Source organism: Sebastes umbrosus, chromosome 6 (genome assembly GCF_015220745.1).
Source record: "Sebastes umbrosus isolate fSebUmb1 chromosome 6, fSebUmb1.pri, whole genome shotgun sequence".
NCBI lineage: Eukaryota > Metazoa > Chordata > Actinopteri > Perciformes > Sebastidae > Sebastes > Sebastes umbrosus.
In genome coordinates, this window is record NC_051274.1 from 10,349,089 (window position 1) to 10,372,340 (window position 23,252).

At 39.3% G+C, this 23,252-nt stretch overlaps 1 protein-coding gene and 1 long non-coding RNA gene across 3 annotated transcripts; one reads left to right on the forward strand and one right to left on the reverse strand.

Annotated features, from left to right (window-relative positions):
- Positions 1-2,885: 2,885 nt before the first annotated feature.
- On the reverse strand, positions 2,886-4,476 carry LOC119489471. Its single transcript, XR_005207179.1, has 2 exons — positions 4,331-4,476; positions 2,886-3,703 (listed from the first exon to the last, which is right to left on the reverse strand). It is a non-coding gene; the product is annotated as an uncharacterized LOC119489471 (long non-coding RNA).
- Positions 4,477-4,871: 395 nt separating this feature from the next.
- On the forward strand, positions 4,872-9,506 carry LOC119489464 (PHD and RING finger domain-containing protein 1-like). Of its 2 annotated transcripts, XM_037771941.1 has the most exons (8): positions 4,872-5,023; positions 5,193-5,380; positions 6,592-6,675; positions 6,761-6,891; positions 7,132-7,223; positions 8,500-8,699; positions 9,016-9,112; positions 9,200-9,506. In XM_037771941.1, exons 1-8 carry the CDS (start codon positions 5,008-5,010, stop codon positions 9,235-9,237), a joined length of 846 nt encoding a protein of 281 aa, XP_037627869.1. In that variant the 5' UTR covers positions 4,872-5,007; the 3' UTR covers positions 9,238-9,506. The 2 variants fall into 2 exon arrangements, with proteins under 2 accessions (XP_037627869.1, XP_037627870.1); XM_037771942.1 differs by having other exon boundaries at positions 4,942-5,380.
- The last annotated feature ends 13,746 nt before the right edge of the window (positions 9,507-23,252 follow it).

A 23,252-nucleotide genomic window follows, 5' to 3' on the forward strand; every position in this document is an offset into this window, starting at 1 on the left:
AGCATGTCCAATAAATAAATATAATATGTACATATGTGCAGTGTATAAAGTGGTATATAGGATGTATAGTGTAAAGTAAGTGTAAAGTGCACCATTGGTCCAAGATGGTTGCAGATAGTGCATGTTTAAAGTTCTTAAAGTCCTCATAGTTCTCATATGGGGGTCAGCCTTGGATGTGGAGCCTGATGGCAACCAGCATGAAGGACTGACCCAGGCGCTTTGTGTTGTGCCGAGGGGGGATGAGTCTGTGGCTAATAATAATACTACTAATAATTAAATTCTCTCCATTATTCCTGTTGCCCTTAAGTAATTAATTAGAAGATTGTGTACTTTCTTAGATGTCTTTCCTAGCAGATTCCCTATTGTAATATTTCCATCATCTACTCCTGATAGCAATTCCCTTCTTTCTTCGTCATATTTGTTGCACTCTATGAGAACATGCTTGACAGTTTCTAGTTTATTACAGTGCGTGCATAGTCCAGTTGGGTGCTTGCCTACTCTATGGAGTGTTTGGTTTAGTCCTGTATGTCTTATTTTCAGACGGTAATGACCATCTCTTCCCTTGGGCTCCACCAGCTCCTACATGTTTCTGAATACTGTACAGATGTCTCCCTGTGTCACTTAAGTCCCAGTATTCTTGCCAGGTTTGGCAGTGTGTCCTAGGTCCTACAGCTCTTCTTCTTCTTCTTCTTCTTCTTCTTCTTTGAGGTTTATTGGCGGTTGGCAAACAACGAATTGGTGCATTACCACCACCATCTGGTATGGAGTGTAGATCACTCTGGCTAATATTTATTTATTAAAAAAAACAACCTCATATTTTTCCAATCATATTAATTTGTCTAAGATACTGAAATAATATTCTATAACACTCTTTTAGTGAGTTCTTTTGTAGAATATCTATTAAATCAAAGTGTACTTTAATCTCTTTGAGGCCTTGACTCAAATGCCTTCTTTCTTCCTCAAATCTCTCACAATGCAATATGACATGCTCCAGCGTTTCCTCTTGTCCACACTAATACATCTGTGTCATGTTTACCTATTTAAAATAGTGTGCTGTTTAGTCCAGTGTGTCCAAATCTAAGTCTTGATATGATTCTCTCGTCTCTCCTGTTCCTTCCTACTACACCTAATTTCTCCCACTTTCCTTTGAACTCTGTTAAACCACCGTCCTTTCCTCTCTTCCTCCCATTGCTTCTGCCACTTTTCCCTCATTTTATGTTTAATAATGCTCTTCAATTCTGTTTTGCTGAAGCTAACTGTCAAATCGATGTAGTTATTTTTTGTAGCCTCCTTTGCAACCCTATCTACCATTTAATTTCCTTTGACCCCTATATGTGCTGGTATCCATAAAAACATTACTGTAAGCCCCATCTTTTGAATTCTATATAATGTTTGTTGTATTTCAATCAAAATGTCTGGTCTGCTGTCTGAATGGCTGTACTGTAAACCTTGAATGCTTTATAAAACCTACAGGGAATCTTGTTCCCACAAAAACAGCAATAATTTTCCTTTCTTAAATTTATGATGAGTACAACTAAAACAAATGAAGGCTGTAGTTTGTATATGAAGAAATTGTTTATACTGATACCTGTATGCTTTGCGTCTACGCACACTGCATTTCAGGACAGACCTGTTGTGGTTATGGCAAAATACGCTCTGCTTTGACATTATTTTAGTTATAGAGCAATAAAAGGAGGGAATTGTAATTAAAAAAAGGACTATTAAAGAAGTACTAGTTTGTGAAACTGCAGTTAACAGTTGAACTTTACTACCAGAACAGAATATGCTTGCTGTCAGCTGAAACAGCAAGCTAGAGGTCATAATCATCATTCTGTGGTTTTCACACCTGCTGAAGTCTGCCAAAGATGAAACAGAAAACAGGATGTCATGTCTGTAACCATAGTGATTAATTACTTCATTACATTATTACATGATAATTACATAATTACTACTGACAAAATGATACAAGATATTATTTTATTATATTTTTTGTATTCTTTATTATTATTATTATTATTATTATTATTATTACTTTTTGTTGGTTTCATATGTTTTGTCATTTTCATTATTACTGATAACATTATATTTTTATTTATATACTTTTTTTCCCCTCTGTTTTTTTCAAGTGGTTTATGTTTTGTCATCGTTATTATTACCCCAAATATTAACAGCATTATTGTGGATATTATTATTATTATTATTATGATTTGTATTACATTGATTATGTTCCTTGCTCATTTATTTATTTAGATATTTATTTTCCTATGCTCTCTCTTAGTTAACTACCTTTATTACGTATTTATTTTTATATTTTTCTCTTCTCTCCATATATCCACCCCTATAGAAGACATGCATGCACATATACATAGACACACACACAAGCGTCTCCTGGTTCTCACATCTCTTGGTAGATTGTGTTAAATGGTCTGTATTCTCTGTTCTGGTTGTCCTCTTGTTGTTTTGTTAATGTACTGTCTTTTGACTTGCAATAATAATATAAATAGAATCTCTAATGTTCAAACTTCTATTTCACTTTTGATCTTTCTAACATTTTCTGAAGTATACATACAGGTACCTATACCTGTCTAAAGTTGACAAGTGCATGTTGCACGCAGATTAACCAATGAAGACATATCTATCTCATTATATAAAAGCCCTACACACTCACAGAGGTGTTTACAATTACACTGATTACACCTCCTGTCAGGTTGAAGCTGGGTGGAGCTATGCTGGGAATTATATGATATTACAAAAACCTATGGGCCAAAAAGAATGATAATGATGATCATTTTCAATTCAATTTTATAGTTTTTTTTCAAGTATTATATTAATTTTATTATTTTAATTTTTATTTTAATTTTATTAGTGGAAAGATTTTCATTTCAATAGATAATCACTTTCTCTTTATTGCAGTTTGACAGTTTTCAAGAACCTCAAAATCACTTTGGGATCATGCCTTTAACTCTCCCCGAAAAAAGTGGCCTCACGTCCATCCACCGAAGCCTGTCACCCCTCCTATCAGGTATTAAGCTGGGCGGAATCCAGTTCATCTCCAGCTTCTTCTTCCTCACCTGCTCCTGGGCATCTGTACCAGATGTAGGCCTCCTTGAACTTACCTTAGGGGTAGGCCGGTACACACTTACTGAAATAGGTGGGAGAACCGGCTTACTTACTGTCCTCGGTACACTGCCTACGTCACGTTTTGCAGTTGCCTTTGCTGGCCCCAGTACTCTGCATGCTGTACACTTGCTGCTTCTCTTTTCTGGCACCAGAAAAGTGTTCATTGGTGACCCTTTCCTGGATTTAGGGGCCAAATCCTTACCATGTACTAGGAGATCCCTGGTTTTCTTCTCAGTGATAGGTGGAAGAACACCCTTTCCTATCACTTTTGGTACTAACAACAACATCACCTGTTTGGAGGGCTTACTGGATGTTAAAAAATCATGTGAAGGACCTGAGGTTTTTAGAATCGATGTGGGCTGCCATGTTCCTGGTGCCGTCTTGACGTCAGCAGTGTTGCCATCGCGGGGAGGTGGTGCAGGCTTGTGACAAACAAGAACGGGGTGACTCTTAAAGAAAGGGGATTTTCTTGCCACCCCTTCTTGTTTGTCAGAGGCCATTTGTGAAGAGAGCATCTTCAGGGTCTTTAGTAAATCAGCCGACGTCTCTGTCCGGTACAGGGACATTCTCAAGAAGGTTTTCCCTTGAAAAGGCCAAAAACATAACATTAGTACATAGGTCTTTTCTGAAACATGTGCAAGTGGTGATAAAATTCATTGATCTTTTATTATTTTTAGTGATGTCCCATTAAGTATTTTTGATATGGTTGGGACTTACTTGGATATTTGATATATTTTGATATTTTCCTATATTTTGATCACAGGATCTGAAATTTTCTACATAAAACTGTTTAATGTTGTTTTGAAGGTTACTATAAAATGGATTAAATCTCCAGTGTATCTACCAGATTCCAATCTGGCCAACACAACATTTACACAACCACTAACATTTTCTGGCAGTTTTAACACTAATGCATCCACCCCAGCTGCCGCCTCAGTACATGAAAAGCTGTGGCTGGTAGGAGTTAACTCCCATATCTGAATGCAAGTGAATGCAGCAAGAGTGATGAGAGAATATGAATCATATTCAGTCCTTCAATGCTCCTGTGTTGCTATTGATGAAATATTTGTCTGTCTTTTATCAATCTGATAAACCTGAAACTAGCATTAGGCTACTTGACTGATCCTTTACAATGGCCTTGATCGAGTTATCTGGGACATCACAAATTATTACTTAAAATATTATATTTGATATTTGAACAATAGCTTACCTCTGGACTTTAAGAGCAGTGTCTTGGTGAGATTCTCTGAAAGTTGTCAGTTGCTAGTTGTGAGAGTATATAATCCTATTACAGCTCTGGAAAGTTGTTTTTTTGTCTTTGTGACGCATTGATTCCATCGCGCACGTTCTGTTCCATGACGTCATCAATCATCACGTCATCAAAAAAAATGTGTGTTGTCATAGAAACCATAGATGTGTTCTATTTTTCGTTGTGCCACTTTTTTTTTTTTTTTTTTTGGGAATGTCTCCATCATTGACTGGAAACATTTGACCCTTAAACATTTTAACTGATAATTGTCATCATTTAGAATCTCTAATGTTCAAACTTCGGTTTCACTTTTGTTCGGCCTAATATCTTTCTGTAGCATTTTCAGGTTTTGTTATTGGATCAAGCTGATGATCAAAGTTTCATTGATATACATGTTTCATATTGGACTAAACTCAAAAAGTCCATTTATTTTATAGATGTAGATGTATCTCCAAATTGTTTTCATTTGTTTATTTCTACAATACATATCTTAAGGCATGATTAAATTGCTATGTTTTGGTTCCTAAATACTTGAATGCTTGAATTGCGGATTTTGGCGCTTTTATTTTGAAAGAATAAGACCGGAAGTCGTTTGTGTAGCGCGGGAGTGAAATGAAGAGTAGCAGTTAGCTGTTTGAATGTTTCAGTCAACAGGTGAATTATAAATATTATGAATATATGCTGCAACAGTAGCTAGCTAAACGGCACAAACGGGTTGACAGTGAATTACTACATTGACCATGTTGACAGAAAAAGCTCCGTGATGGTGTTATGCTAGTCACCGACTAAGCTAACTAGCTATTGTTGTCTATCTACGGTACAGCTCACCGGAAACTGCGACACACCAACCGGAAGTCGAGTATGGATAAGTCCACCTTATTAAACCCAGCAGGTGGAGAGGGTGCAGATAAATGTTACATCTGCCTGAGCAGCTTTGAAAAGCAAACAGTGGGCTCTCTGGAAAACTGCCAGCACGTCTTCTGCCTTGAATGCATTGTCCAGTGGTCCCAGGTAAACATGCACTTCACCTGTCACTCCTTTCCAACACAATATGTCATGTCTTAACTATAGGTAACGTCACTTTTATCAGAATAATATTTCCCTTAAAGGTCCAATCATGTAAAAAAGGGAGATTTTCATGTTTTTTTTTATTATAAAGCAGGCTTAAATGCAATATAAATACTGTGAAAGTATCAAAACACTCAATCCACAGGGAAACACACAGCCCATATTCAGAAACTCTGCATTTGAAACAAGCTGTCAGGATTTCTGCCCATTTGTGATGTCATGAATATACAATATTTAGACCCTTGACACAGTTTTAAATGTAAACCTTCTAAATGTGTCCCAGTTTATTTCCTGGTTGCAGTGTATGTGAATGACATCAGCTGACAGGAAGTAAACATGGACCCAAGTTGTTGCCTAGCAACGCAATTCTGTTGCAATTCTGTTGCAATTCTGTTGCAATTCCCCCAAAATGCGCTAAAACGGAGCGTTTCAGACAAAGGGTAAATACAGGCATATTCAGGCTGACAGTATGAGGAAAATAAAGTTTTTTGTTTTTTTTAACATTACAGCATGTAAACATGTAAGTATGAACCTGAAAATGAGCATGATATGGGACCTTTAAATTCAATCCCACTTTGCCAAGATAATAGCGTTACACTAATATCTTTGAACAAGTTGATTTGTGTTTCAAAATAAGTGTAATTATCAAACCTTCATGGCTCACTGTTTAAAGAAAAAGGGTAGTTGCAGTGACATCTGATCATCGTTTAATATATCAAAAATACATTTGAGATTAGAGCTGAATGATTAATCACTCAGTAACTATTTTATTAAGCAATTATCACTGTTATTCAATTAAATGGTGACACATTATCTGCTTCCAGCCTCTCAAATGTGACGATTTGCTCCATTGTACGTGGAATGTATTTGGGTTTTAGACTGTGAGTCAGACATAACAAGTAATCTAAAGATGTGACCTTAGGCTCTCGGTTTTTGTAGGCTCAACAATGAATGGATACATTTAGAAAAGGTAATAAAAATAATCATTAGTTGTAGCCCAATTTGAGATGCATGAGCCTCCACTGTGGAACATTACTTTCTCTTTTCTCTGTACAGAATGTGAATCAAATTGTAAAACACTATTATGTCAATCAAGGGGTAATTTTTTCTTGAAATTGAAACATTTTGTTGCCCTGTCTTGTCTTGAATCTCAGACAGCCAACACTTGCCCGGTGGATCGGATCAGTTTTGCTTTCATCCACCAGAGACTGTGTCCTGGAGGGGATGTTCAAAAGAAGGTGATTATTTTGCAGTGAAGCTTGAAAGTGTGTGGAAATATGTGGGCAGTGTTTGGGGGCTGAACTGTTTGTGGTGCTGCTGCAGATCAAAGTGAGGACGAAGAAAAAGGAAGATGATGATGAGGAGGAGGAGGGGAGCAATACTGTTATCTGCGAGGAATGTGGACGCAGCGACCGCCGGAACCGGCTGCTAGTGTGCATACACTGTGATTCGGGGTATGGCATTGCGGTGCTGGTGCACATTACACAGTTTTATCTAGCGGTATTTTGGTCTTTAATATTCAGTACATACCAGTGTTTATTTTAGTCACAGCAGTAGCATCATATTGAGTACAATAGTGAGTTGCACTTGACTGACTTTGACCACTCAAACACCTACAAGCTCTGTTGGACTTATTGGAAATACATGTTAAAGGTGCTTAATCACAGAACTGCTGTTGTACTTTATTGTTCCAGGTATCATATGGACTGCTTAACACCATCATTAAATACTGGTCCTGAAGGTGACTGGATTTGTGCTGAGTGTGCGGTCAGTCCTCAGCATACAGGTAAAGTTCCTTGTCACCTAAAATACAATACAATTTACTTAGTTGTTTTATTATTTTGCACAAGAACTGATTGTGGAAATTGTAGTGTCTTCCTTCTTTAAAGGACCACACCAATGTTTTTGTATCCTAAGCCCATTTAAATACTGCCAACCAGTTTCCAAAGTTATAATAGTACCTGATGTGTCTCCTGTCTTCCAGGTAGGCATTGGTTTCTGTTCATGTAAATAAAGTATGGTAGTCAATGTTTAACAAATAACAAAACAAACAAACAAAAATGTAAATGTTTAGTGTGATAGCAGTGTGATATGGCTTACCGTGAGATTTTAAGTTCAAAATGTACCTTAAAGGGAGATTTGTCAAGTATTTAATACTCATATCAACATGGGAGTGGGAAAATGTGCTGCTTTACGCAAATGTATGTATATATTTATTACTGGAAATCAATTGATAACACAAAACAATGACACATATTGTCCAGAAACCCTCACAGGTACTGCATTTAGAAAAAAATATGCTCAAATCATAACATGGCAAACTGAAGCCCAACAGGCAACAACAGCTGTCAGTGTGCTGACTTGACTATGACTTGCCCCAAACTGCATGTGATTATCATAAAGTGGGCATGTCTGTAAAGGGGAGACTCGTGGGTACCCATAGAACCCATTTTCATTCACATATCTTGAGGTCAGAGGTCAAGGGACCCGTTTGAAAATGGCCATGCCAGTTTTTCCTCGCCTAAATTTAGAGTAAGTTTGGAGCATTATTAAGCCTCCTTCACCTTGTCCTTCCTTAGGTTTTTTAGTTTCATATGATGCCAGTATCTTCACTCTAGTTTGTAAACTGAGCCCACTACAACTTAAAAATTGCAAGTTGCGTTAATGCGTTAAAGAAATTAAACAAATTATCGCGTTTTGACAGCCCTAATTTTCATCCCACACTGGCATGAACTGGCACTAGTAGCTGCCTGCCTGAATAGATTCATCCATACTATAGATAAAATATAGGAACATTTCTAAATTTCTCTCTATTTAGAAGTTTTAAAAGGACGACTGCTTCAGTCTCTCTTGCCCACTGTAAAATAGACTATAACATGCTGAAATACTCATTCTTTAAAGTTGCATTGAATCAACATATCATATAAGGAAGGCTATACCAAAAGTGGCCAAAGATAACTATTAAAAAAAGCACAGTTCTTCAGGAAATAAAAGAATAGATTTTTGTAGAATATTACAGTATATTATTTAGTTTTTCCTTTAATGAAACTGTCCCTGCACAGACGGCTCCATGTTGGAGGGGGAGATCAGTGATGGAGAATTAACAGACCTCCTAGCTGAAGTAGATGAAACTGCATCTACCAGCAGTCGCCTTCGGCCCTCCACCGTAAATCGTCCCAGCAGCTCCACTGAACGACGACACAGCCAGAGGATCCAGAGCGGAGCCAGCGCCAGTCCTCATCCTCTGCCCCAAACCTCCTGGGTCAGTTCAACATTACACAGAGAGAGCATCATCTGTTTATCTACCGGACAGCATGAGATCAAAACACAGACGTCCCCATTCTCAATATGCTGTAATTTGTCGTTAATGTGTGCGTTTCAGGCATAGACTGTATGTTTACCCAAGTTTATTGCAGGTTGTACCTCATTTTCAGTTATCTGATTTACTAAAACAAAATTCAGTGGATGAATTAGGCATTGCTTTGTACGTTTTGCTTCCCATCTGTAAAAGACAACCTTCCATAACATTGGTGTTAATGTACATAAATTATCTGATTTTTTTTGTTCTTCTTTCTCAGCATGTACCTAAATACCTGTTAGAGGCATCAAGGCCTGCAGTCACCACAGATGAAGTAGCTGCACACCATCACAGTGATACCAGCAGTGCTGCCATCAGTAAGTTACCAACTGTCAGTTCACTTCCCTGTAGCTTCAAGAGTCTGAACATGATTTCACATTTACCTGTTTTTGTGTGTTTCACAGAGTTAAAGACAAGAAAAAGAAAGAAACGTCCAACTTGAGCCCCTGACACCAAGAAGAGGAGATGTTGGAAGATGGTTTGTATCATTGCCCGATAAAGGTGCTCCCGTCAAAAACGACCACATGGTGGCAGCGTTGTGTTATAAACATTATGTGAAGGAACTGACCTGAACCTGTTTGTTTACAGTGATATTGTTTTCTATCCTTTGTTGTATGTTTTTGTTTTGCTTTTGTTAAAAGATAAGATTGACATTATTCTATACTTTTATTACTGTTAATAAATCATGAAGAAATGAAAAGACCAAAACCAGCAATGCGTTAGTCCTCCTCTCAGTACTGTATGATGTCCATACCCAGTCTGTAGCGTTCAGCACTTTGGTTCCCACTGAAGACATAAATCTTTAAACGGGTCACAAATGTAAAGTTTAATTTTTGAAAACAGCTGTGCACTGTAATTTCTAGTAAACATTACTCAAACAGGACTAAATATGCATTTATTTGGGATTAATTTCAGTGTTGGGTTAGTACACATTGGTTGCTATTGTGAGTATTTACGGCACCAGGGTGGTGAAGGTGGGATTGACCCAAACTAAACTACAGTGTGTGACCACTACGACTAATATACGACCTGCTATTCCATTTTTTACTGTCTGATGATTTTCATTAACTGCATATTTTGTTTTTCAAATTAGAAGTGGAACACAAGTTTTACATTAACACATATTGTAAAATTCTAAATGTGAAACAAGACTGAGATAGGGATGCACGATCCGACTTTTTCAGTCCCGATACCAATACCGATACCTGGGCTTTGGTATCGGCTGATACCGATTTACCAGTGTTTAATCAATAAGCTGTTTGCCTCACTGTGTGGACGTGACTAGGGTCATTCTTTTATGTGTAAGGCAACATCAGGCTTGAATTAAACATCGCTTTCCTAACTTTGAAAACCAAAATTTAACAAATAAGTACATAGATATACATTTAGTGAATTGATATTTATTGTTCAAATAATAAATTGTAAACTGTAAACCTTTTTAATGCAGCAACAAATTGGTCAAAACAAAATATAATGTATATAGTATATAAACATAGAATTGAATTGAATAGATCGGCCCCACTGTCACGATACCCGGTCCAGCTATTTGAGTCAGTATTGGCCGGATATCCGATCCGGTATCGGTATCGGTGCATTCCTGAACCTTGAGTCTACAGCTAGCGGCTCTGTGAAGCTACTCAATTAGGCACAGCGATGCCTTGAGCTAAATGCTAACATCGGCATGCAAATCTTCTCTAACATGTTGATCTTTAGCAGGTATCATATACCACGTTCACCATCTTAGTTCAGCATTTTAGCACGCTTACATTAAGTAGCACTAAGCAATAAGTACAGCTGAGGCTGATGGGAATGTTATTAGTTTTGCAGAAATGTCATCTTGGTGGCGCTAGATGAGAAGTCTGGACCTCTAAAGTTATTACAATTCATCCTGAGGGGAACATGAATGTCTTTTCCAAATTCCATGACAATCCATCAAACAGTACTCAAGATATTTCACTAAAAACCACAAATGTCCACCTCATGGTGGCACTAGAGGAAAAGTGAGGGGATCACCGAAGTCAGTAGGATTTATTCTCTGGAGAACATGAATGTCTGTTCAAACTTTCATATCAATCCATCAATAGTTGTGGCAATATTTCAGTCTGGACCAATGCGGTGAACCAACAGAACAATATTGCCATCCCTAAAAATGTGAACAGAAAGTGAATGATTATGTATATTTTGTCTTAATCTAAAACACCTTGTAAAGTCAGGGTTCATAGTTACTTTGGTAAAGGTAGCATGGTGTGGGTGGACATAGATGGTAGGTGGATCTTGACCAAATAAAGTATGTGAGGCAACTGGGGTTTCTGAGACTCCTCTGCTCGTCTGCAGGATTTAATCATCCCGTCTCCCTCAGCATCACTGAGCCGTCGCCTAGCAACACCAGCTTCCGTCTCATTTCTCAGGATCTGGTCCAGCTTTACCCGAGAGAGAGGAGGCCGCCTCTGTCAGACACCATCAGGTCTGTTGTTTCTGGTCATCTGATATCAAATCCATCCTTTGATGTCCAAAATCAATCACGTGTTGAATCGGACGCCTTAAAATCAGAACTAGTTTGTGAGAGATGGAAAAAAAAAGAAGTGTGGTCAAGAAATCATACCACCAAAATAACTCCCTGCTATTCTAGTTTAGTTATTATAGCTGAGATGTATCCATGTTGATCCTTGTGTGTGTGTGTGTGTGTGTGTTATCATCAGTGTCGTGATTCAGTGGGCGGGTACTTAACGAGCCTGCAGCTCATCTTGCCCTACTTTTCCCCTCAAAACAATGTGCACAGAAAAACAAGTGCTCACCTTCATCGGCCAGACGTGTTTGCTGAGCAGAATTGTTGAAATGAACAAAAATGTCCAAGCTGAGACGCTGTAAGGTGTGTAAATCCAAGTGTACACAAGAGAGCACTCACAGTCCCTTTGTTGGTTACTTAGGCAATCACCTTAGTATCACTGGAGAGCCAGAATATGTTGTTTGCCGAACCAAGTACTTGGTTGGGTTTAGGAAAAGATCACGTTATGGGTTAAAATGAGTACGTTTGTATGTGTTGTAGTTACATAAGTAACTTAAAATAACTCAACATGTTTGACTTTTGGTTTCACACAGGACACGACTATCAGTCTCCTGGGGTCGTGTCTAGAAGGTAACACAGAAGTTGCGAAACTCTCGCGAGATGATTAAGGTTAGGCATTGACCTTGAATAGTTAACTTGCGGTTACCTTACCTTCCTTGATCCATCCATCGACCCACCCACCCCAACATCCTCCCTAGGCGGACTTTGATACTCTTTAAACTACTACTACTCAGGTCATAATTACTACGGCCACTAGAGGTCGCCACCTAACAACAAACGTAAATGTGGGTCTTAATAAGATGCTTATTAAAGCCCCGTTTCCACCGCCGGAACTTTCCCCGGAGCTAAGAACCTTTTGAGGAACCCATTACATTTTGACTGCAGGGACCAGGGTCTAAATTAAGTTCTGGGGACTTTTTACGCCCCAAAAAGGCCCTGGTCAGGGGGTAGTACTTTCTGAAAGTACCAGAACTTTGAACGGGGTGGAGTTTGCAGGGATGACTGTCGCTGACTGGTGAAACACACACACACACATAGTGCCGCTGCTTCAACTGTACTGCTTCATCCATAAAACACGGAAGTGCTCTAGTATCGATTTAGGACCATTTTAGGACGAGGGGAGAGCATTTTTTTTCTTTGTTTGATAACATTTAAATAAAGTTAGGCTCTGCTGTCGACTTCCTGATTCATTGAAAACAGAGAGATCGTGCGAGTGAGCTGAGAGGGTGAGCGGTAGAAGATAGAGAGACAACGTTAACGTTCTAAAGCACAAATAAATGACCCACAAACACTCAACAGATGATTTACTGTGGAGACCGACGCTCTTAGTTTCATTTTCCTCCTCTGCATCTCATTCATTACATCGAACGTGCATCAGTAATGTTTTTTTTTCCAGCATGATTTTTAGTTGAAACAGGCGGACACACTGAACTGCACGCTGCAGAGTGAGTTTACTGCTGTGACCACCAGCAGCCCTCTTCCTGTGTCATGTTGCTTTTTCATATGTCAGCAAACTCATTTGCCTGATCTTCGCAGGTCTTTAGACTGCGGTGGAAACAGTGGGGACAACAGTGGGCTGAAGGAACCTTTTATGTACTTGAAAAGTAGTTCCCGGGACGGTGGAATCCCAGCTTAAGACTGCTGCAACCTATACAGACTTTTTTCCGGTGAGGATGGCTTGGGAGAGAAGTTACTTGCAATCGCTACTATCTGCACTTTTTTGGGGGAAATATGCTTATTCTCACCAGTCTTATGTCCATTAAATATGAATCTGAAGCCAAGAGACGGTTAGCTTTAGCCTAACAGTGCCTCTCACTAATTAACACATTATATCTTATGTGTTTCATCATTACAATAACCAACGTGTGAAAACAACAATTTTTGGCCTTTGATTGGAGCCAGGCTGTTTCCACCGGCATCCAATCTTTATGCTAAGGTAAGCTAATTGTCTCCTGGCTGTAGCTTCATATTTAATGAACAGACATGAGAGTCTTCTTGTCTAACTCAAAAATGAATACGTGAAACACGCCAAAATGTCAAACTATTTCTAGGCCTTTTTTTGTTATTGCAACATCGGGATGAACTGGCTACTTTATTATTGTGTTGATAGTTTCAGACAAATAATTAATATTTCTAAAGAGCAGCTGCTTTGCCACACCCTACATGACCCTGTTTCACCATTCACTGAACCCTACCATCCTTACAACCTGGTGTCAAGGATTTGGATTGCCTTTGGGCATCTGAATATTTGATACCAGTCTAGCTGACACAGTAAAACAGGCTTCCTGTACTAGTACTTTCCTTTGTTTCTGTTCCAGCTTTGACCCAGTACTCACCCTATCCACTCTTTATGGGGATCATGTCACAGTTTCCCTCACAGGAATCACTGACAGGAACCACATACTGCAGAGTGGATAAGGAGCTGGGCCAGTGCTGACGGGCTTTGGGCTGTAAAGCCTGCGACTCCTTAAAATCATTGGGCTCACCCTAACACGATTAATACACAATGGAGCCAAGGTCAAAACTTCTAATGACTCGCTGCTCCAGGGAGCGTCTGTTCATTAGTACATTGTGTTCTTAAAGATTGACATGCTAAGTGACCCGATAGGCTGCTAATGAGTGGGTCACAAATACAGAATTCGTAGAGCTTTAATTCTTCCACACATGTGAGGCCCTAAATGTATTTTCTTCACCTATTTTCAAACCAGATGAGATTTTAAAGGAGAAGTTTGACTTTTTGGGAAATTCGGTGAGAAGCTCAATACCGCTGTTATTATTAAGAATGGTATCAATCTGCTCATCTCTCAGAAGGAAAGGGAATTAGTTCAAATGGTAGTTTATGAACGAGAGTATTTTGAACAGGCTGCTCTCGGTTATGTTGTGGAAATGACGTGAACAACACGTCATGTCACATAGTAGCACATGCAAGTTGGATGACATTAGATAACGTTGCTTTCTTCCCAACTTGTTTTAAATGACTGAATAATGTTAAATTGGCTAGCAGCATGTTTGGGTCAGTTGCTAAAGTTGACATGCTTGCTAGCTTGTTTTGACCTGCAAAGGTTTAAGGTTTGTGATTCAACTCTGGCTGGAAACAATGGTTTCAAATGTGTGTTGGGCACATAGACATAGACTGTATTTACGAAGTGGACGTAGGCACCGTCGCCATCTTGGCTTTTGCAACCAGAATTGACACAAGAGGTGGAGCAAAGTACAACCGAACGCTGAATAAGACATTTTGAGGCGACCAAAATATTACAGTTAACTTTCATGAACTGAAAACACACTGTGAGAGGATTAAAGTTCAGACCCAGACCGGACAAAACCGTGGTAGCAACCTGTCAATCACAAGGTAGCCACGCCCTAAAGCACACCCTGCTTTATGGTCCATTTGACTCTAAATGGGACCAAAATGTACTAAGTGAACATCATGCTGTATTGAAGAAGACTTGAAACTAGCAATTGAGACCATAAACTCATGTTTACAATGTTTACTGAGGTAATAAATCAAGTGAGAAGTAGGCTCATTATCTCACAGACTTCTATCCAATCAGACTTCTTTTTGCAACCAGAGGAGTCGCCCCCTGGTGGCTAGTAGAAAGAATGCAAGTTTAAGGTACGTTTAAGCATATGCTTCACTTTTCAGAACCAGAGGTTGCCCACTGGTTGGGCATTGTTGAGAGAGCTGGATAATAATGTTTATGAATGGTAAGCTGGTGTCAAAACAGTGAATGGGAGCCCAAAACACTGGTTAAATGCTGGCTAACAGTACTTTTTTTTTTTTTTAACTTTGCTAGCATTGTCTTTTCAAACGCTATGCTGCATTGTTAAGGTAAAATGGATAACATGACATGAAAGGTTTACCTTTTGTATCGGTAGCTCACAGTGGGTGTGATTAGCCTCGTTAAAGACTCCACTTAATTATATTACTATTAATAAATATATTACTTTGAATTGTACATTTAGGTATGTAAAGGTTTGCAAATCAGACTTCCACCGAGAGGAACATATTAGTGTATGGCGCGATCCCTGTCTGTCATATCAGCTAGATCATCACTGAAAATGTCCTGGGAAAGTCATGGAAAATGGTCTCTAGAAAAGAGTGGGAACCATGGTATTGTAGACCTTGTAAATTTTAAGGGGGTTTCATGGGCTGTGCATTTATTTAACATCATCTACTTCTTAGAGAACCATGAAAACATATAGCTGAATTAAAAGCATGGAATCCATCCACCTCCACTCCCAAGTTATTTTGCTGATGCGGTGGAACTGATGCTGAGAGTTGTAACACCCCCGCGAGCGAAGCTCAGAGCTGCAGAGCTGCAGAGAGGCACGTTGGCTGAGAGACATTAGCGTCACAGGCTAATGTGCATTGGCGGGCTGCTAAATAAGTCAGCAGTGATGTTAGCATGACTGCAAACAACTTCTGGTAATAGGGAGGGGGTTTCAAACTCAGAAATGTCATGTGTCAAGGGCTTTTGGATGTGACCCAGTATGCAGATCGAGAATATAATTTATTAAAATGAGTGTTAGTATCGCAACATGCAGTATCCTTTAGTTCAGTGGTTCCCAAAGTTTTTGTTTGGGACACAAGCTATGTCTACTTGTGACCCCTTCTCACTGGTTGCATAAGTCTACCAGTTATGACCAGTTCAACCAGATACTTTGTTTTATTTGAATATTTTAAGAGATATAAGTAATTCACATTAAAAATAAGTTAAAGATTAGAGGAAAGTCTGAAAAAAGAATCATTATTCGGTGCGACAGAAATTCTGCTTTCCTATCCAGTTCATCATCTTGTGACCCTCTGTGGGGTTCCCGACCCCCACACTGGGAACCACTACTACTACTCTAAAGCCCACTAATTAACACATTACATCTCGTTTATCTAATCCGTATCAACACTGAAGCGTACAGACGGAAATTTGCAGTTTTTTTTAAGTTATGTGCCAGACTATTTCTTGGCTGGGACCAGTAACCTCCTGGAGTCTCAGCTGGTTGCCTGGCTAAGAAATAGTTCAGCACATAACCCCTCGTAAAATGGAAAAAAAAATTTTTTTACACATCAGTTAACAAGATATACAGTATATATACGTGATAATTAGTGAGCTTTAAGTCCCAGACACACCAACCCGACATCAAAGGATTAGCGTCTGTTGCGTTGCCTCACGTCGCCTTTGTCTTGGCCGACAAGTTGCACTTGAACACACCGCAAAGACTACAGCCGACGGCCAGTTACCACGTACGTTCTGAGTCTGCGTGAGAGTAAAAAACTCCACACCAGGAGGCGGCGGTAGTCTGTATTCATCATTCAAAAAGGGAATTTGGAAGACCGAGGACGACGGATATAAGCCGTAGTTATGATATGTAGATGAAACAAATCTGCGTTTGCCGACCATTTTCACACACTGTAATCTCACTTTCTCACTTCCGTTTCTCTTCTCGTGCACTGATTCCTTTAAGCTAAACAGCCAATCAGAGGGATTTCTCACACTGACGAGTTCCGCCAATGATTCAATATGCTGAATTGGCCGAAAAACCTCAGACATGGGCAGAGTAGAGCCAACGATGCAGGACACACCTCAAAAACTAGGCCGAGAGACGCTCACTGATGGTCCTAAACTGGCCAACAGCCGACCGTCGGCTTGGTGTGTCAGGGCCTTTCTGAGGTGCTGGAAGGTGGATTTTGTTACCTTTGGACAGAGCCAGGCTAACTGTTTCCCTCTGTTTCCAGTCTCTGTGCTAAGCTAAGCTAACCAGCTGCCGATAGTCACTTCATATTTACTAAGACAAGAGTGGTATTAATCTTCTAATTTAACTAGAGAAGTCTGCAGAGCTCTGTCATAAACATAAACAGTATCACACAAATACTACAATACTATGATGATTATGCCAGCATGTCTCTACACTTCCATCCACCTTCTAAGTACACTTTGCAAACAGACACATACACACACGCACGCACGCACGCACGCACGCACGCACACACACACACACACACACACACACACACACATATCACCACTAGTGTGAGCGCAGCAGTCCTATGGCAAGATTAAAATGAATTTAAAATAGACTTGGGAATACATTTTGGAGCGAGTCGGTGCTGAGAAGACATATGCATGCATAATACAGAACATTCATGCAGCATTTTTATATGCCTCATTGCTAGTGTCTTGTAGAGGCTTGCACCTGCAGTCAGAAGGGATAACATTACAAGCTGTGTGCTCAGCAGTGCAACTCGCAGCTCTCTCCAGTAGACCAAAGAGGGGAGCAAAAGTAGGTCACCCTCCCAGAGACCCACACATCTCTCCCAGTGATTCCACAGTCACACTGCGGCAGTGCTTGTGTCTGCCATGAGAGGGCCTCTGACGGGAGCAAAAATGGGAGTCGACAGCTCCCTTCCACTCATTTCCCTGCGCAAAGCCAGACGAGCCTCATCTCCGCTCCTGTTCGAAGCCACACAGGAAACAAAAGCAGCATGGGGTGAACAGTCCATTACTGATACCATAGCTAGGCAGTCTCCACTGTAAATCATTTTGCTGTCAAGCACCCAATTCTGTTCATCATATGACTCTGAATCTGCCCCATAAAACCTCACTGAGTCCCAAATCTTAAAGGTCCCATATTGTAAAAAGTGAGATTTTCATGTCTTTTATATTATAAAGCAGGTTTAAATGCCTTATAAATACTGTTAAACTATCAAAACGCTCAATATACGGAGAAATACACACAGCCCGTATTCAGCCCGTATTCAGCCCGTATTCATTGTGCATTTGAAACAAGCCGTTAGGATTTCTGTCCATTTGTGATGTCACAAATAGACAATATTTAGACCATTACACGGTTTTAAACGTAAACATTCTAAATGGGTCCCAGTTTATTTCCTTTTGCAGTGGATGTGAATAACATCAGCTGACAGGAAGTAAACATGAACCCAAGCTGTTGCCTAGCAACACAATTCCGTTGAAATGCACTAAAACGGAGCGTTTCAGACAGAGGGTAAATACAGGTATATTCAGGCAGACAGTACGAGGAAAATTATGTGTTTTTTGAACATTACAGCATGTAAACATGTTTTAGTAGAAACACAAAATACAAGTATGAACCTGAAAATGAACACGATATGGGACCTTTAAAGGAATAGTTCCACATTTTGGGAAATACACTTAGACTTTTTTGCTGAAATTTACACCCTCATATCTGTCCGTTGAATATGAAGCAAAAGTCAGCAGCAGGCTAGCTTAGCTTAGCATAAAGCCTGGAAACAAGGGGAAACAGCTAGCCTGGCTTCATCTGAAAGTAACATCAGTAACGCAAGGCTGTTTTCTGTCTGAACACCCATTAAGGCACAGCAGGGTTTGAGCTAAATGCTAATGTCCGCATGCAAATTTGCTCAAAACAACAGCAGGTGTAATGTGTACCATGTTCACCACCTTAGTTGAGTGTGTTAGCATGCTAATATTTGCTAATTAGCCCTAAACACAAAGTACAACTGAGGCTGATGGGAATGTCATTAGTTTTGCAAGTATTTTGGCCATATACCAAAGTATTGGATATACTGTATAAAACCTGACAATGGTAATAGATGAAAATTCAAGGGATCACCAAAATTATTACGATTCATGCTAAAGGGCCCCGTGAATGGGACAAACGGTTACAGATAATGGATGGATGGATGCTAAAGGGGGAACATGAATGTCTGTACCTATGATGTCATGCGCTGCTGCTACTGCTGTTAATACAATCCAGAACGGTATAGATTTTATGCATGCTACCAAGTTTGCTCTGAAGTTTCTCCAGCAGTGTGCACTTTCAGATCATTCGACTGCTGACTCAACACATTCATAAAGAAGCAGTAGGTGCTTTGATCTCAGATTAGTAGAAGGAACTGGGGATGAATCACAGAGGGAGAGGGGGATGGTGGGGGGAGTCAAAAGACTGAAGTGCTGTTTTAGTCCCCAAAGCAGCAAAAAGAAAACAGAGGAGCCACCATATTGGTGGAGCACCTGCTTTTTGTGCCGCAGGCTTCTTCTGTATAACTGGTGATAGTCCTGCTGTGGTTTATAATCTCCAGGTTATGGTGGAATTGATTTTTTTTACCTCCAGCAGAGCTAAAACAAGCTACAGCGATACTTGCAGCTCTGTGAGCCTGGCATTGGCACAGCTGTATGGAGGACCACAAGAGTCAAGGAAATAGTAATAAAGCATTTCATATATTAATAACTATTGTTTTTGTAAATCCCTTGTTTTATTTATTGATGGAATAATATTTCATTTGTAAATTCCTTTTATAATACTTTAATACTAAAAATGTCAAATAATTAATTACTTTGTAATTTAGTCCATTTATTCATAGATTAATAAATCAATTTGTAAACAAATTTAATAATGCTTTTTTAAATTGTTTAACTAGTTATTTATAAATGAAATGCTTTATTAATATTTCTGCGACTCTTGTGGTCCTCCATACTGTGGTTCTTTGAGCTAAATGCTAACATAAGCATGCTAACATGCTCACAATGAGAATGCTGATGCCCAGCAGTTATAATGACTTTGTTCCAAATCGCATACCTTTCCTTTTTAGTTTTAGTACGTACTGCAGCTGCCCTTACAAAGTACGTACTGTTGCATGCAGTATTCATACAACTGGGACATACTACTTCGTCAGAACATTGCGCCTTGAACTTTGAACCTCTTGCTCATATATCCACTGCACAGAGGATTGTGGGTCAGAACGGCCATCCTGTGACCGGATGCAGTAGGACCTCCTGGTATTTTTGGAATACTTTGACATACTATGTATTGGGACATACTAAATCTTTTTCTGGCATACTAAATAGTATGGTAGTACGGGTATTGGAACGCACAGAATGTTTCCCATGTTCATCATCTCGGTTTAACATGTTAGCATGCAAACATTTGCTAATTAGCACTAAACACAAAGTGCAGCTGATGCTGATGGGAATGTCATCAGTTTTGTAGGTAGGTCATGAACAAACTATTGGACAAATTCAAATTTCGACCTGATGATGGCGCTATAGATGAAAATCACCAAAGTTATTTATATTCATCCTGAAGGGGACATGAATGTCTGTGCCAAATTTCATGGCAATCCATCAAACCGTTGTTCAGACATTTCTCTCAGAACTAAATGTCAAGGTCATTGGAGAAATGGGGATCTCCAAAGTCAGTAGAATACGTCATTTGGGAACCATGAATGTCTGTACAGCATTTGATGTCAATCCATCCAATAGATATTGATATGAAATCAAAGTAGTGGACCAACGAAGTGACATCACCATCCATTGCTGGGCTAAAAAAGCATGTGTGTATCTTTCCTCTGAGATTATGTCAGGGACTGATGGTGGTATTTAGTCAGGACTCTTGCTGAGAGTGGATGAGATCATCTCCATTCATGGCCTGAGCCACAGCCTTTTTAAAGACGGGATCGGAAGGAACAATGGCGCTCTATGAAAACCTGCAGTGAAATCCCAAGCAGGCGCTCTTTCTCCAAGCTTTCCCATTTCCTGTGAATTAGTAATAGCCTTGCTGGGAAAATTGATGCACTTAAGATACCCTCATTTAACAGCGGCATGGGAAAGTAGATAGATATAGCAACCCTAGGTTGTGTTAAAGGTTTCTTTAAAGTGTTTCAGAATCAATCATCAGGCTTTTACATTAAATAGATTTTCACAGCTTGCACAACAGTAAAACAGGATGATCTGACATGGAAAACCACACTGCAGAGGTGTGAAAAAGATGAGAGGGGTGAATCTGACTGTAGGGAGCGTCTCTGTGAAGCAACCAAAGTGAAGTCATCGTGGGTGTTTGCTTATTCATCGCTTGAGTTCACACTCCAGATTATAAAAATACATTCATCCCACTTCTCTGATGAGTATGTTGCTGAAAGATTAAGAATTATTTTGTGTCTTCGTTGAAAATGCAAACAATAACAGAATGAGAGCGATCGTGGTTATCAGCACAGCAAACTAACATATTTGTACCTGAAGTGACTGAAACTTAAATGTTTTTTTTTGCCGTTTCAATAGAAAACAATAATAAAAAAAACCCACCACTGAATTTCTCAAGGAAACATCTTTCATATGTAAGCTACCGACCTATATGAGATTATTGCACATGTTGTATTCATTCAAATTAGATGGAACGTGACGTCAGCGTTATACTCATTCCCATGCAGAGGGATGAACACGTGTTGCTTTCAAGTGCTATTGGAAATCTTACGAGTTGTGTGCAAAACCATATTGTGCAGTTGTTAAATGACGGAATTTGCTATGATCAGTTGTGGAAAGTAATAAAGTGCATTTACACTTAGTACTGGACTTAAAGCTGCAGTAGGCAGAATATTTTTGGCATCACTGGGCAAAAATTCCATAATAACTTTTCAGCATATTGTAATTCAAGTGTTCTGAGAGAAAACTAGACTTCTGCACCTCCTCATGGTTCTGTTTTCAGGCTTTAAAAAATCTAACCCGTGACTTGAGACTTTGGCCAATCACAGGTCATTTCAGAGTGAGAGCGTTCCTATTGGCTGTTCATTCAACGGAGGCAGCAGTCAATCACTCGCAAACTCTGAACAAATGGTCAAACTAGGCAGCACTGATCAAATATTAATTCATATTCTGTTACTGTAATGCCTATTTCTCCCCTCTAATGTTTTCAGAAACATCTTGTAGTGTACTGTTTAGCTGTAAAATGAGAAAGTTTGCTCCGGCTGGGGAGCTGTGCTTGGTATTTCCTCAACTGATCTCAACATGGCGGCCGGGTCACAAACTTTCTCATTTTACAGCTAAACAGTACACTATAAGATGTTTCTGAAAACATTTAATGTGAGAAATGCCAGAAAAAGGCATTAGAGTAACAGAATATTGATTCATATTTAATCAGCGCTGCCTAATTTGACCGTTTAATCAGAGTTCGAGAGTGACAGCTGCTCATAGACGGAAGCTGGACGCTCGGCTCTGATTGGTTGTGTTCCTCCGGTCTGTGAAATCTTGCAGATGCCATTAGGAGCACCGGAGGACACAGAGGCACATGCTTTTTTTCAGATTACTTGTCTCATGAACTACTGTCAGGATATAGTGATCGTTTTATAAAAATAACTTTTTTTAATTATATTTGCTCCATTTCTACCCACTGCAGCTTTAAGTACAATCTTGAGATACTTGTACTTTATTTGAAAACATTAAGTAGGTGAAATATAGAGTGATATTGTGGTTTTAGCTGACGTGTGTCGCCTCACTGTTTTGAGCGATGCTCGTTCATGTCTATGTAGAGCGAGCACAAGCGCGAGCCCGACGCTGACTTTCGTTGACTTAACGGCCACAGGTGTCGCTGTTAACAAGCAATTCTGATTCTTAAAAACAGTCCCTTTAAGATAAGATAAAACAAGCTGCCCAGCAGTATATAAAGAAATCAAAATCAGCCCCATATTTTCCAGCTGCAACATTAAAGTAATGTACAACATGAAAGCATCAATAATTATAAATTAATCTTATAATATTATTCTGAAATGGGCCAGTTTGCATAATGAGTACTTATACTTTTGGTACATATGTATACTTTGACGCTTATACTTCTGTACTTGTTAATTTGTAATTTTGAATGCATGGCTTTTTCTTTATTTCTACATTGTGGTATTTTTTTTTTTACTACTTTTACTCAAGTAAAAGATTTCCTTCCACCATTGGCTGTTAAATAGATGTAGTGGATAAAAAAGTACAATATATATCTCTGAAATGTAGTAGAGTAAGAGTATAAAGTACAAGCACCTCAAAAAAAGTGTACTCACAGTACTGGAGTAAATGTTACTCTTCCCACTTAAAAGAAAGGCTGCGACGTCGTATGTGGAAAAATCCGAGTTTAGCAGC